This window comes from Prosopis cineraria, unplaced genomic scaffold (genome assembly GCF_029017545.1).
Source record: "Prosopis cineraria cultivar Desert tree isolate PC_DT_omini unplaced genomic scaffold, ASM2901754v1 PC7, whole genome shotgun sequence".
NCBI lineage: Eukaryota > Viridiplantae > Streptophyta > Magnoliopsida > Fabales > Fabaceae > Prosopis > Prosopis cineraria.
Window position 1 is genome coordinate 31019315 of NW_026555338.1, and position 15368 is coordinate 31034682.

General features: G+C 33.7%; 3 protein-coding genes and 1 non-coding gene across 5 annotated transcripts; 2 read left to right on the forward strand and 2 right to left on the reverse strand.

Moving 5' to 3' along the window:
* Positions 1–3471: 3471 nt before the first annotated feature.
* Positions 3472–6297, reverse strand: LOC129316371 (aspartic proteinase CDR1-like). Of its 2 annotated transcripts, none has more exons than XM_054960760.1 (2): positions 5812–6297; positions 3472–4488 (listed from the first exon to the last, which is right to left on the reverse strand). In XM_054960760.1, exons 1-2 carry the CDS (start codon positions 6288–6290, stop codon positions 3702–3704), a joined length of 1266 nt encoding a protein of 421 aa, XP_054816735.1. In that variant the 5' UTR covers positions 6291–6297; the 3' UTR covers positions 3472–3701. The 2 variants fall into 2 exon arrangements, with proteins under 2 accessions (XP_054816735.1, XP_054816734.1); XM_054960759.1 differs by having other exon boundaries at positions 3476–4500.
* An 805-nt stretch (positions 6298–7102) lies between these two features.
* LOC129316018 (uncharacterized) lies at positions 7103–9823 on the forward strand. The gene is made up of 6 exons (XM_054960247.1): positions 7103–7470; positions 7564–7627; positions 8187–8379; positions 8637–8710; positions 8876–9031; positions 9503–9823. Exons 1-6 carry the CDS (start codon positions 7269–7271, stop codon positions 9624–9626), a joined length of 813 nt encoding a protein of 270 aa, XP_054816222.1. The 5' UTR covers positions 7103–7268; the 3' UTR covers positions 9627–9823.
* A 297-nt stretch (positions 9824–10120) lies between these two features.
* TRNAR-CCG (transfer RNA arginine (anticodon CCG)) lies at positions 10121–10193 on the reverse strand. The gene has a single exon. It is a non-coding gene; the product is annotated as a tRNA-Arg (tRNA).
* Positions 10194–13121: 2928 nt separating this feature from the next.
* LOC129316727 (transcription factor bHLH52-like) lies at positions 13122–15306 on the forward strand. Its single transcript, XM_054961119.1, has 2 exons — positions 13122–13862; positions 15079–15306. The coding sequence occupies exons 1-2, from the start codon at positions 13122–13124 to the stop codon at positions 15304–15306; spliced, it is 969 nt and encodes a 322-aa protein (XP_054817094.1).
* The last annotated feature ends 62 nt before the right edge of the window (positions 15307–15368 follow it).

Here is a 15368-nt window from a genome sequence, read left to right on the forward strand (position 1 = left end):
ATGTGTGCATAAAAGAGAGAGAGAACATGGTGAAGGAGGAGGAAAAAAATATAAAAAAATTATGTGAGACCCACACACAAATATTTTATAATAAAAAATCATATGTGGGATCCACATAATAGATCTATTACATTAGGATAACAAAGCAACGATTTTTTGAAGTTAAGGGATATAAATGACCTATAATTAAGTTTAGGGTCATTTGTGATCCTTGGTGTATACTTCAAGAACATTTTTGACCCTTAATTCAATAATAAATATAGCAATTGACTTATTCAAAACATTTTATTAATTACTCAATAAAGTAAGAGTGTAATTAGAAAAAAATACTAAACACTTACCTAATATTCTATATTTTAGGCTAAGCAAAACTTCTAAAAAATAACTTATAATATGGTGTGGAGAAAGTGTTTAAGAATAATTATACACTTAATATATTTGAATTATATATAATTATGTTTTCCAATTTTAGGATGGGAGGGAGTTGAAGGATGAGAAGGAGTGAGAAGAACATGGATAATTTTGTAATAATATTATTCATATTAGATCAATTCATTCTCGATCTCCCAAATTAAGGGTTAAAAAAATGGATTTAAAATGGGCAAGGAAGGCCACGTCAAGTTATTCTACTTCCATATAAAAAAATTCTCCTAAATCATGGTATCAAACTTACAACCACCTCACTCCATTCCATTTCATCATTAAAAAAAAAAAAACTTGCAAATACTATCAAAAGGAAGCAGCAAGCAAACGTTGTATGACTGATTGTTTTTTTTTTTTTTTATGTTAAAAAAGTGTAGGTTGAGATCCTCTTGGATTGAATCGGAACTTACATTTGCATAATTATGTACATATTACACTAACAAAGTCTTTTATATTGGCATAAAATATGAGTCAAGTTCTTATCAATTATGTTATTCCTTTCAATTTTATTTAAGGAAAATTACTCCCCACTCTTAAGTCCCATGAAAATTCATTGAACATTTTAAAATCTCATGAAATGTGAAAATACTTCTGAAGTACCGAGTCCCAAAATTTAAACATGCAATGACATAAATAACCTACTGAAATGAGATCTCCATCCTCATCTAGTCTCCCCCCATCCTCCTCGGTCATCAGCACGCTCCCTTTGCTTCATCATCCACTGGCCACCTCCTCTCCATTCTCCTCAATCCCCAGCAAGTGTTGTCTCCAACTCCGGCATCACTTCCTTCTCTTCTGACTTCATTCACCCTCCTCATATCCTCTCTGACCTCCGCTCCTCCTCCCTCACCGACGCCAACAAGCCATAATAGACCAGTAATGATAGACACAAGCCATAGGCTAATGAACTCATGCTTGTTAGGCTCGTCCAGAATGTGGTAGGTGAAAGTGAAGATGATGGCAATGCCGACGGATCCAACTGTGACGGAGTACAGTGAGAGATAGTGGGAGATAGCTTAGCGAAAGCGGTACTGAGGTTTGGTAAGGAAGGGACCCTTAAAGGCATTAACCATGAGGCTAATCAACATGATGAATGTGAGAGATACTGGTGACAATGCTGGCGGCAACAATGCTGGGAGGAAGAAGAGAGCTTCGAAGCCGGTGGCCATAGCTGCAATGATGTAATGGAGGTTGCGATCAAGATGATAGGAAATGAAGCTGGGGATCGAAACAGCCATGGCCAGCCTTTGCTTCTCCTTCAATTCACCTTCGAAATTTTCATTCCCTTTCTCAAGTCTCTAATCCCATAATTTTCTCTTCTTGAAAAACTGTGTATCTGAGTCAATGTCATCTAGCTTCTTCTTTCTTAATTCCTTTATCTTCTTGATTACACTCTTCATCTTATGCCCCTGCTACATACTTGTAAGTTGCATGGTCCTTCAAGATAAGAGGAGGGCGGATGAAGATAGAGGGGGTGGAAGCAATGCTGGAGTCGGAGACGACACCTACTAGGGAGTGAGGAGAACGGAGAGGAGGTGGAAGTGGAAGATGGAGCAGAGGGGCATGGTGAGGTCTGAGGAGGAAGAGGGAGAGACCAGGCGAGGATGGAGATCTTATTTCAGTATGGCATTTTGTCATTGTCTAAATTCAGGGACACGGACTTCAGAAATATTTTTACATTTCATTGGAGTTTGAAGTATTTAGTGAATTTTAATTAAATTTAAGAGTAATTTTTTCTTTTATTTATAAATCATTTCTAACTATTTCAATAAAATTATAAAACCAATAAAAAGGTAATTAAATTATTAATGTTGTTTAAAAAAATAAAAAAAATTTCAATTTACTCTTATTAAATTAAATGAATCATCTTTAAAAGCATTTTCTTTATCATGTAATTTTCTCATCAAAATTTGTGCAAGAGTAAAATTGAAAGAAAATAATTAATAATTTACATTTTTATGCAAAATAACTTATAAAAATTTTTGTATGGATCTAGTGCATCACATTAATTAATATTATCCAATAAAATTGTACCATTTTAATTAAATAAAATCTTATGTGTCATTGTTTTTAGTGATTCTACTTTTGATATGTAATATCTATTTAATTTTTTGTTCTCTCTGTTTAATCATCAATGACAAATTAATTTATATTTATATTCATATGATATAACATGTTTTTATTAGATAGTTTATAAATGATGAAGTAGGTCTATACAAGAATTTTCCTGTTTTATATATAGGATGGAAAGAATGTTATAATTAGCATTTATATATCTCTCTGTTTTTTTTTTTGGGCATCTAATATGAGAAATCATTTTCATTAATTAGATTGACAATTGACACCAAAGTAGGGCCAAACCTTTCAACTTTGACCCATTACTGGCGTCTTCAAGACTTGTGCAAGTTTAATTTAATGGCTGATTCCCATTTTGTACGGAGAGTAAGCCGTCTAATAATATATATTAGCTTTATGCTAATGAAATTGTATGAATTTAATTAAAGGTTTTGAATTCAGAATGCAACAATCTTTGCGTCGTTACCAACTTTGTTCATGTCCATGTTATGTTGAAAAAGATTCCATGCCAATTATCAAGGCTGAACACTTTGGTTTGGAAGCGGGCATGCAATTTGGACTTCCCAGTTTTACAAAAATTAAACATTTTGCTCTGATTCTTTGAAAGCTATCCTTGGAATCATGAACATTCATAACAAAAATCATCAAACTTTCAACATGGTGCAAGATCAGAAACCTCTCAATGAAGGATTGGAAGATTTCTTACGAGCCAAACACATTTACAGAGAAGAGAATTCATGCACTGATTACATTGCTAATTTTGCTCCTGCCTCCTGGTAATCGACTCACAGGCTATAATTATGAAAGATGCACCCAAAATTTTGTCTAGACCTTATTAGTCTTTCCAAGGGGTTCTCCCCTCTCCTTGTAAAAAAAAAAAAAAAAGATTCTGTTCTAATTCAATTGGATTAATTTGCGCCCGTTAAGTCTCATCAATGCTTAACACAAGAAATTAATTTATACTCACTTGAAAGAAAACTTTTTGTTGTATTCATATCTGGATAAAAGCAATCCTTCTAGTTTATCTTCTTGAAGTGTTGCTTTATGGAAGAGAGAACCCAATTGTACTTTTCTGTCAACAGAGTAGAAGAGAAAAGAATCTCTCTCAGAGATCAGTGGATATTCTCAAACTCATTTTCATCTTTAGACTTTTTATAGATCTGAGTTTACATGATCAGAATTTAATTTTCATATACATATTTCTAATTGGCTGCACAATCAGCAGGAGCAAAAGAAACCTTCCGTCCAACAAGATCAAACGCCACCTGAAAATTAACCTGCGCAATATTCCCCAGAATCGACATACCATCACTGGGTATCACCATCAAGCAAAGCAAGTCATCCTCGATCGTGAACATGTTTCCACGGTGCAACTTCAGATCACCGTTCGTGAAATGCAACACAAACTCAAGACCTTCTCGTTGCACCATGCCTGCAGACTCGTCATCATACCTGAAGCACAAGTCCAACGGATCAGGTGGGTTCGACACCGGTTCAACCCCAACAGCTTGTCTCACTGCATCCCTGAGCTCACTGTAAAAACCTGATTCCAGTACTGTCAACGTTGTCCCTGAATCAATCACTATGTTGCCTCCAGTTTGACCAGTATGAACAGTATTGTGCCCGACAGTGACAGCTTCGAGGTTGACATAGTAAAAGGTTGTTGGGGTTTTGGTGAACAGAGGAGTGGAGACGATGGCGACAGCCTGATCGCCATGGTTTGATGCGACGACGTCGTTGCCGAACTTGAGTCTGCTGGTGGAGTTGGAAGAGAAAGGGAGGAGGCAGTAGGAGAATGTGTGGCTGATCTGGTCACCAAGTTGTGAGATGAGAGAGAGAGGACCACCACCGAGACCTGCGATTCCTGTGTTGTCTTCGAACTGATTGTCGTGCCCACATCCAATCACAGTTGAAGGAGACGAGAAAGTGTTGCCGAAGTTGATTGTCTCGGTGGCTATGTCTCCCGTTGTGAATGATTGGTCTCCATATCTATAAAAGTACCTGTTGAAAAGTTTTTACTTAACTTTTTATGTGCAGTCCTTCACAAGAGATTATTGATATATATCAGATTTAAATGACTTAGTTATATTGTTAACAGAGCATGTTCTTACACAATTGTGTCAGAAAAATATCCCCGCACGCAATATTATTTATATTAAAAGAATCCGGTAATGAACATTTAAAGTTTACGACTTTTTTTTTTGCTTGAAAAATTTTATAATGTTAATTCGCAAGAATATAATTTTTTTTAATATAAAATAAGAGTATAATATTATTCATAGTTATTAATTAATATAAAATTTTTAGCATGCCATACTATTCTACTACAAAGTTACAATGCCCACTAATCTGTTTTATCTCATGCTGATACATGCATGTTCTAAAATTTTGTAAATTTTTTTCATCTTTTATTTGTTTGTGAATAATATTTTATTATTTGTATTTCATACATCATCTATCTTCAAATGCTAAACAAAATGAAAAGAACAATTTTTCTCGGTGACAATCATTTATTCAATATCAGTATTTTATATATTTTAAAACCATAAAAATAGATCTGTTTAATTTTAATTTTGAATCTATCATTAAAAAATTCAGGGCTTTTTTTTTCCATTGAAAAATTCATCCATTATTGATGTGATGTATAAATACAATTCAAGAGATCATATGTGGTTCACTGATCTATTCTTTCTTTTTTGGTTGCATGATTATGTAAACCTGATATCAAGTACGAATCCAAACACGAGATTTTTAAAGGCATAAATTATGGAGGACAATTTTTTACAAATACAAACTCAAACTTAATTAACACTAAAATTAAGGGCCAATTATAATTGATAAATAATCATTTTACTTTTATTTCACCATGCAAATAAGAATTTTCTTTTTTCAATCTGCTCCAATATCCAATTAGAAATTAGACTTAAGAAGTCTAAACATATATAATGACATGCCACTAAATCTATCCCTTAATGCCATGAAGATTAGAGATAAAGAAATCACAAGTCCCACGTTTCTCACATATAAAGCAACTTATATGTTTGTTGGCTTCTATACATCATCGTCTTCGTAATCTAATTTGGAATTTGAATTCAATGATTATATTTAGTATAAATACTAAATGATTGTAAGATCTAAATCTTTAAAATTTAAATTAATAATTATAAACTTATACTCCACTTAAAATTAATGAATGAATAAATTTATTTAAATTATTAATTTAAATTTGAATAGCTTAAACAATAAGAGCACTCAATGCATGAATTAAGTACAGTCATCATCGAATTGCTTGTACACATTGTTAGTACGTACCTGCACTGATTTGAATTTCCACAGGATTGTCTGGGCAGAGAGCCACATGGTTGCGAGTCACAAGGCAGAACCGTGAAAGTTGAAGACTTTGCAGGATCAAACGCATTCTGGGGATCACAACCACCACAAGGCAAGCACGGTACCCAAACAAGGTCGCTTCCTGTGTCTGCAGCTGCATGAAGCTCCACCAATGGCGTCCCCAAGAAGATCTTCATCAGATAATCTCCTCTGTTCGGACTTAGAACAGCCCCATCACCACCACCCTGAAAGTGTTTGATTCGAGAAATGGATCGCCTCGCTGCTTTCATGATGACCTGTGAATGTGACAGCGAAGAGTTGTAAAATGGCGAGAAAGCTGAGTCTCGATGAATAAGGTCGATGCTGAAGCTGCTGATTAGGGTTTTATGACAGGCTTTGGAAGAAGAAGATAGAGCTGAAAGAGAAAGCAGCAGTGCAAGAAACTGTGCTATAACATTCATGTCTGAAGAGTTATATGAAGAAAGGATTAGAATTCAGATTAGGATTCATGGTGCTTCAATTTATAGAAGATGATTTCCATTGTTTTGAATTAGATGCATGACGCGAAGCATTAAAGGAATATTTCTCAATCTGAATCTTCAAAGTTTCTTGAAACAAAGCGTGTCCTTTCAATGTGCATGAGCTCTTTGATCCAATAAGGTATTGCTTACAATAGTGAAATACCTACAAGGACAAACGAAGCTAAGATTCTATACATTTAGGATTGAATTGAAAACAAAGAGAGAGAGAGAGAGAAGAAAGGAAAAGAAAAGATTCTCTTGTGGAATGCGAATAAGGCAAGAAATGGATAATGAAATAAAATAATTTTGAGTTTGTCAGCTTTGGGTGCAAAGGGGTCACAAATTGGTTTGGTATTTTTTGAAATTGATTAAACTTGACAATTGGCAATATCTTAGAAGAAAACTTAAGAGAACTAAAAAAGGAAAGTTAATGGAGAAAACCCATATTAAAAAAAAAAAAAGGAATGGTGAAATCCAATTGGTATAAATAGCTTAAAACTTCTTAATTTACAAATTCAAGAAGTATCTAAGTTTTGACTTTTTTTTAAAAGCCATAATTTAATTTAAAGTCTTATTTGGTGGGCATATTTCAATAAGATGATTTCTTAATTCTAGAAAACTAGTTGACTAATTATAATCAGATAAAATACTTTACTATTTAGACATGTGAAATAATAATTACTTGGGAAGCATTAGGACAGATTTTTCATTTTTTTAATTCGTGTCAACATAGTATCAGTATGTATGGCCGGGCCGCGCGTTTTATCATGTGTGTCTGTGACTCTGTTATATTATGAGTATGGGATTGGGATTTTCGTCAGTTGAGGAAGGAATTTTAACCCAGTTAACAAGATTTTCAGTTCGGAGTTCGGACAACAGGAGCATTGTAGCGACTTGTTCAATTACAATTTACAATTCATGTCGTTACTACTGAGATTCTGGCCAGGTTCAATTGCAATTCAGAAACCTCAGACAAGATTATCGCCGAGATTCTTCGATCCTTCTCAAAGATACACTCCATGCAAGAGCTCCTGGAATTTCTGTTCTTGCCTGAAGCCGAATCAGCAAAATAGAGCACATTTCAAATCTTCTTCGGTCCCCCGAGATTCCCCCCTTTCTGGTGCACAATATCCTTCAATCTAGCGCATATTAATTTCTCTTATTGAACTGACCTAACTCCTGTTCGTAATTTTCTGCAAATGCCCTTTTTCAGGAATGGAGGATGCTTTGATGGGCTATCTCTTTGGCAAGAAGAGGGCAACGGACGTTGCTCACATGTACGCATTCAGTGGCCTTTTTATTTTCTCCTATTGTTTATCTTGTAAAGTTTTTGTTCAAATTCCTGCCTTTATTGCTTTGAAGTGTAGTTTTAAGTTTGATAGAGAGTCAAACACTTTATGGCTCCATTTTGAAGTATCATCGTTCACTATCTAGCTAGCTAGCTTGCAGTCAGGGGATTAATTATGGGGCTCATCTGAATGGCTGAATGTTTCTTCAGAACAACATCTCCGCCTAAAATGCACTTTTGTTACCGTCCTTGGATAGCGGGTCTGTTTATAGTTAAGAATGATCAATATATCAATGTATGTATATGTGGTTATTTTATCAGAATACTATGCTTTGAAACTGTATTGTGCTTTTGTTTGTTCAAGTGTGAACCACTCAGTATTGGTCACATCCTGCACTTGTGTCATAAAGTCCATGACATAAAGTTCTTGTTTAATTTTCATCTCTTTTGTTGCCTGGTCTTTAAAGTTATGTATGTGTGATTAATCGATCCATCAATATGCCTTGTGATGGAATGGTTTGACCTGATATGAGTGCTGTTGCAACCAGGGTATGGAAGCATGTTGTCCAGAAAGGGGATACAGTTGTTGATGCCACTTGTGGCAATGGTTATGACACCTTGGCAATGCTCAAATTGGTTGCTCATGGTTCAAATAAGGGTTTCGTTTATGCATTGGACATTCAGAAAGATGCTTTGGATATGACTTCATCCTGGCTGGACAAATCCCTTGATCCAACTGAGGTAAGGAGTGAAGTTAAGTATAGAATTTCAACCCTAAATTAGTGTAGATTGACAACTATTATTTATACAACACAGCTGATTGTTTTAATCCTTAAAAACCTGACTTAGTGATTTTTTTTATTTGGCTGTGCATATGCTTTTGGCATGCTATAGGCCTTGAGCATAGCCTTATAAATTTGGCTTTTTTCCCCCCTTCAAAAAATGACTATGGACTTTGGTGTCACCCTTTTCTACTAATAACTGAAGAATATATGCAGAAACAACTTATCAAGCTCTTCAACATCTGCCATAGTAAAATGGAGGAAGTGATTCCAACAAATGCATCTGTTAGGTACCCATGTTTCCTTGAGTTTCTTAATGCCCTTATCCATCAATTGGTATTTGATGTTGACAATTCAGAATAAAACTCTGGACAACCTATATGGTCTCTTGGTAACTCTAATTTTTATTATCTTATTTAAGGTTTAAGCCCTATCTTATATGCTGGGTATTTTAGGCTTGTTGCTTTCAACTTAGGTTATCTTCCTGGTGGTGACAAAGAAATAATAACAAGATCAGAGACAACATTACTAGCACTGGAAGCTGCCAAGAGAATTTTAATGCCAGGAGGGCTTATCAGCATAGTGGTCTATGTGGGGCACCCTGGAGGATGGTGATTTTCCATACTTGCTAGCCTCTATTAATAATACACATTATTTTATTGACTTTGGTTAATAAATAGGCAAACTGAGCCTGAACACATAACTTCCAACACCCATTACCATGGTAACCTTTCTGGTTGATGTTCAAAATGAAATGGAATGAAAAGAAAAATAAAATAGAGAAGGTAATTTTGGGGATAAATGTCTTTTGTGTGCCTAAATAAGAAAATTGATAGAAAAAGAATGTTACTTAAATAACGTAATGATGATGGTGAATTCGAATAAGATTGTGTCTTTGTAGAGCCCCTAAGGGGGAAAAAAGATTGTGTTGAAAGTTTGTGGTGGATGATGACACAAGAGTCAGTTCCGATGCACTCTAGATATTGAGAAATGAACAATCTTTCAAATTCAGGGATCTAAACTCTTGGTTGAATTGATAACAGTCGCATGTTATGAAGTTTACCGTTTTATGTTCTCTACAGGGAAGAATTGAAAAGTATTGAAGCTTTTGCTGCTAGACTGTCTACTGAGGATTGGATCTGCTGTAAGCTCCAGATGCTAAACCGACCATCTGCTCCAATGCCCATTTTCTTATTCAAAAGATAATGCAAAAATGTCTGTTCTGGTATCTTTCTTTCTTTCTTTTTTTTTTTTTTAAATGAAATATTCACCTTCGCTAGCCGTTTAGATGTGTCCTTTTCTGATTTCTTGTTTGAAAGAACATTAATTTTTGTCTGAGCTCCTCTGCCAGGGATTGAATTACATGTGTAATTGGAAATTAATTTAATGAGGCCTTAGCTTAATTGTCTCAGTTCAATGGAAGCCATCCCTTTACTATTATGACCTCAGCATGATTATCGTCTGACCATGAATTCATCCCACTGTATCTATATCTACAGACTAATAGTTAATGGATTTATGTAGGAAGTGGGTCTAATAAAATCTTGTCTATATCAAATTTACGTTGTTACGTTTACAAGCTCTTTCACAGTTTGTAAACATAAGCGCGTTCTTGAACTGGAAGACCTTTGCTTTTCACTTTCTAGTTTCTGAGTGAAAAGGAAAAACGCTGGGGGTATTCTGAAAACACACACATATAGCGATCGCGATGGGACTCGAACCCACAATCTCCCGCTCCGGAGGCGAGCGCCTTATCCATTAGGCCACGCGATCGGATGTCTGTTGGTTGTCTGGTAATGTAATAGAGTAATATACTCTTTCTATGTACGATCCAGCAAAACAAACCCAAAAAATGTTAAATAAATGTGTATAACTTAACGAGGCTTTGGCCTTACTTTTCTCATATAAAAAAGGGGCTAATTTATATTTACACTACATGTTTGTGGTTCCCTTGAAAAAAAAAAACAAAAACAAAAAGTAAAAGTCTGCACGTTTTTTAACCAAATGATAGAACAATGGCGACTATACAAAATTTAAAAGTTGAGGTTATTATTACATTTTAACTTTATTTAAAGGATTAGTGGGTATCATGATAAAGATTTATTCTATCCCTTTATATTAGAAATTTTTTCTATTGGTATCCCTAACTTTAACTCACTATATCTTCATTGTTGATAGGCCTTATATTTCATTTTTAATATTTTTTTATAAAATATTGAGTTAAGAATTATTTTTACCTCTCAACTTCTACTTGAAATATTAGTGAATATCCTAAACTCATATATTTTATAATAAAAACTCTTAAAAAAAAATGATGTAAGGCTTATAAATAGAGAAGAAAGAGTCTTTTAAAAAAATGTAATGAGAAAATGACAGGTGATGAGAAAGAGAATAATTAACATTAAAGGATAAAATTAATTTTTATTTGAGTTCATGGTGCCTATTGACCTTTCAAGTAAAGTTGAGAAAAAAAAATATTTTTAACCTTTACATATTTAAGCTAACAACAACTGAGATAAGTGTTTTAAGTTGAAGAACCACCAATGTTGACTAAAGTCATTAACTTGCATTATAACCAGATTTTTTTTTTGGAACAAAACTAGATTTTTTTATTGAAATATATCTTAGCTATACAAATAAAATTTTAGTATAATTATGTTATTTACAATATATGAGAAAAAATATATTTTCCCCCACAATCATATTAACTTGCATTATATTTTAGCAGGCCATGATCGTAAATTTTGTTGGTTTCTTTTCAAAGTAGTAAGATTTGATCCCAATCATCCCATGCGACCAAAAAAAAAAAAAAATTCTTGCTGATAAACACACACGCAGATAGTTACATGTTATTACTGTTTTACTCCAAAAAGGAAGCAATTTATGAAGTTGAAGAAGCAGTCAACAATTAGATCTTTTTATTTTTCAAAAACTTACATGAGCTGAGAATTCTCTCTTCATATATATTGGATAAATTTTTTTATATTATACATTTAATTCTTTGGTTCATTTGTACGTACTCCTGTCCGGTCAAAGTGTGTGTCCTTGGGTTGAGAATTCTTAGATAGATCTAATACAACATATCATCTATGAATCATCCTATAAAAATATATTATTTAAATAATATTAAATGTGAATTAATTATGACATTAATAATAATATAGATAAAAAACATAAAAAATTAAATAGGAATTCAATTATAAAAATAAAATTACTAAAACAATGACACGTAATATTTTACTTGATTAAATTAGTACAATTTTATTGAATTGATTATGAATAATATAATACACATGATCTATTTAAAAATTTCTGTCTCTCTGGGGTGTGCTGCCAGCAAGTGCAAGCAATTTTTTTTTCTTCCTGTTAATAAATAAACACTTTATTCCCCACGTTTGCCATGAGAACGAGCATATATCTCAATATATTTATCATCAAAATATATAATAAAAATTATATTGTTGTTATTTGTAAGTCATAAATAGCATGCTTACTAGTTGCCACTTTCAAAATTTTTGTATAATAACAGGGAAATAGTTTTGTAATTATATGTATTTTTTTAAAGTTAAAAATAAAACAATCGAAGTATATGATCAAATTAATTAATTAATTGAACAAGAACGTTTTCCACTCTAACATTAGATTCCTTCAATTGATACCATATACTACAATATTACCTTGAAGAATTCTAAGATGTCATTTTTTTAATAAAAAAGAAAGAAAAATTTAAGCCCAGAGAGAGAGAGAGAGAGATTTTACGGTTTTTTTATAAGACGGATTTTTTTTTTTTTTTTACGGTTTTGCTTAGCTTGGTGCGAAAGTTAATGGGATTTAGATCGTCTGTTATCAAAAGATTTGCAGTCATCTTCTTTAATCTGAAATTTTATTCGTTGACTTCATCTAACGGTTGAGGAAAAAACTTGATTCAATGACAAATATATATAATATTTTAGTCGTTGAATTAAGTATTGTGAGTAACACAGTTCAACAAGCCAACGAACCAGATTTGAAGCATGAGACAACAATATAATTTGTAACGAGAGAGGATCTATTTCCCAAGTCTGTGATTCAGTTATAGTTAGAGCACAATTAAAATGAAAAGTAAGCTTATGATTAACCTAAAAATGATTTAAAATATTAAAAAAATATTAATAAAAGCACATATTCCATAACTGCCTCCAACCTCTCCTGAAATATCTGAACCCACAAAGCAGCAACAAGGCAGTGACGATAATGTCATCAGTTTTTCTCGTTTTCTTCCTCTCTTCTTATTTATTTATTGCACTCTCCCCTTCACTCAACTCACTCACTCATACTAACATTCTCAGCTTCTTCTTGCTCTCTCCAAGGTATCTTCTCTCTCTCTCTCTGAGACATGTTCTAACGTACATAGTATATTTACACGTATTCCTGTCACTGCATTTTTGTGTATCTTGTCTTCTATATTTAATGAGCTTTTGCTTCTTCCTTGTTAGTTACTGATCACTTAACAACCACGAGTATCATTAAACAGTGTATGAAGTATCATGTCTGATATCAATGTCTCACTTAAACAGAATTCTAGTCGTCCTAGTATACTGTCGGTTACAAGAGTGTTATCATCGTATATATAAATGTTATCCTCAATTTTCTGCTAAACTTGATAACATATGTTTATCTTTTTTGTTTGTAATTGCACCAGGTTTTTGCTTTGCCTTGCCCATGGCATTGCCCCTGAAACCGTGCTTCAACTGGGAAACCTCTTTGCAAACCATGAACGATCCTGCAGAAATGAGCAGTTACTGTTCCTTCTTCCAAGAAGAAACACCACCACCGTTGCCAGATTTTTCAGATCATGAAAGCTTCTTCTTCCTTAATAATGATAATCAAAACAGTTTATTGTTTGATTATTATTATTCCTTCCCAGAATTGACCTCCCCTCTTGAATATCAGACACCATCATTTCTACAGATATCTGACTATAACATTAACGTCTTCCCAAGTGATGATGATCAGACCTTCCAATATCCCTACCCTAATAATAAACGCCAGAAGTTGTGCTTTGAAGATAACAACTATCATTTACCATATCATTATAATGATATTGATTATTATTTCTATGATGGGTTTGATCAGCAAAGTAGTAATCATTATCCTTACTGTTCTTCCTTAATGCTGGAGCTTAATGATGGAGTTCCACCTCTGCAACTTCCGGCGCCGGCGAGTGATTATGGTGAGAAGATATGGGGCGGCGGGGAGGTGAAGACGGAGAGGAAGGTGTCGGCGCAGAGCATGGCAGCGAGAGAAAGGAGGAAGAAGATAGCAGAGAAGACGCAGGAGCTGGGGAAGATGGTTCCAGGAGGGTGTAAGATGAACACAGCTGAGATGCTTCTTGCAGCTTCCAAGTATGTCAAGTACTTGCAATCTCAAGTTTCCATGCTTCAACTTATGAACACACTCATGGTATGTATCGTATATTAATTTCGTACGACGTTGTTCGTTCAAGATTCTGAATCTTTTAGATTCTTTTTCAAAGTTTAATTTTCATACATAAGAGAAAAAAGAACATATTTTTTTAATGGAGATATTGGTCTCCAGGTTTGTTTTGTTGGAGTAATTTTAATTATCTGTGAAAATTAGTGTAAGGAATGCGTTATCAGTTGAGTTTTTTTCATATGTGATTGTCGTTTTTATGCAGCTTCAAGATAGATATAATTAATTGAAGTACTAACTATTTACTCTAGAATATGATTTGTGGGCTCTTGATCGTTGAAAAACCAACAGGGATATTGGTTGTCTGGTAATTAAGGTTGACAGGGAAACTTGGATTCCAAGCGCGCGCGTGTGAGACTGACGGTTTCACCATTTTTCTGCTTTTCAATCTTTTTTGGTTCACATTTTTGTGGGAGTTTTGCCTATTTTCTTTCTTTCTTTATGCGTTCTAGGAAATAAATAGAAAGAGTGTATATAATAATAATAATAATAATGATAATATAATATAATATAATATACATTTATTCCTATTCTTATTCTTATTGTGCGCACGCGCGCATGTAAATAAATATATAAGAGGTTAGAGGTGAGGGGAGAGAAATCTACGGAGGCAGTTAAGCGGATGTGAAGACATGGTCAGCATAAACGAGTCTTCAGGAGCAAGCATTCTTTTTTATTTATTTATTGATTTATTTGGAAACAAAATGTTTGTTAAGCAAATATTTTAACGACAAAGAAATAACTAAATATGTAATATGACCAAATGAATTGTTTTTACCACTTAATTAATGCGATTATTTGGAAAACTGTGCATAATAAGTTTTTTATGTTTTAGAAAAATGTTTTACAAATCTATTTCCGAGTTGATATCCAGATAGCGGATTATTTCAATGTTTCCTCCACTTTTGCCGCCCTTTTACTCACTTTAATTAGTTAGTTTAATTATTTTTTTTATCTTAATTATGCCAAGAATTTCGATCATATATATGTTTGGTATAATATTTTCCACAGGCAGAATAATTTTACTGACAATTATTAGAATCACAAACGAGCTCATCCCATGCTATAAAAACGTTCATTGAAAACAAAAAATTTGTAACTTGAATCCACCAATGATTAATAACCAACACTTTGAATTGAATTCTCTCAGTTAATTTGTTTCATCATATTCTTGACTATTTTGCAGGAAGATAAGCCATCAACTTTGAGTGATAATCTATATCAGCAATTGCAAGCAATACTTGGCAGTCCCGGTGTAGAAGAGAAGCTCTACTTGCAAGAAAAATGTTTGGTTCCACAACACTTGGTCACCACCTTGACAAATCATACTGATATCCAGGCAAGACCTTCCATTCTCAAAGATCTTAATCAGCTTATCAATGTCACAGACATTCAGAAGAAACAGCTCCAATAATCAATCATGTTTTGTTATCCTTCACTGTAATTAACGTTCTTTCCTCAGTCGTCGTTGTTGTT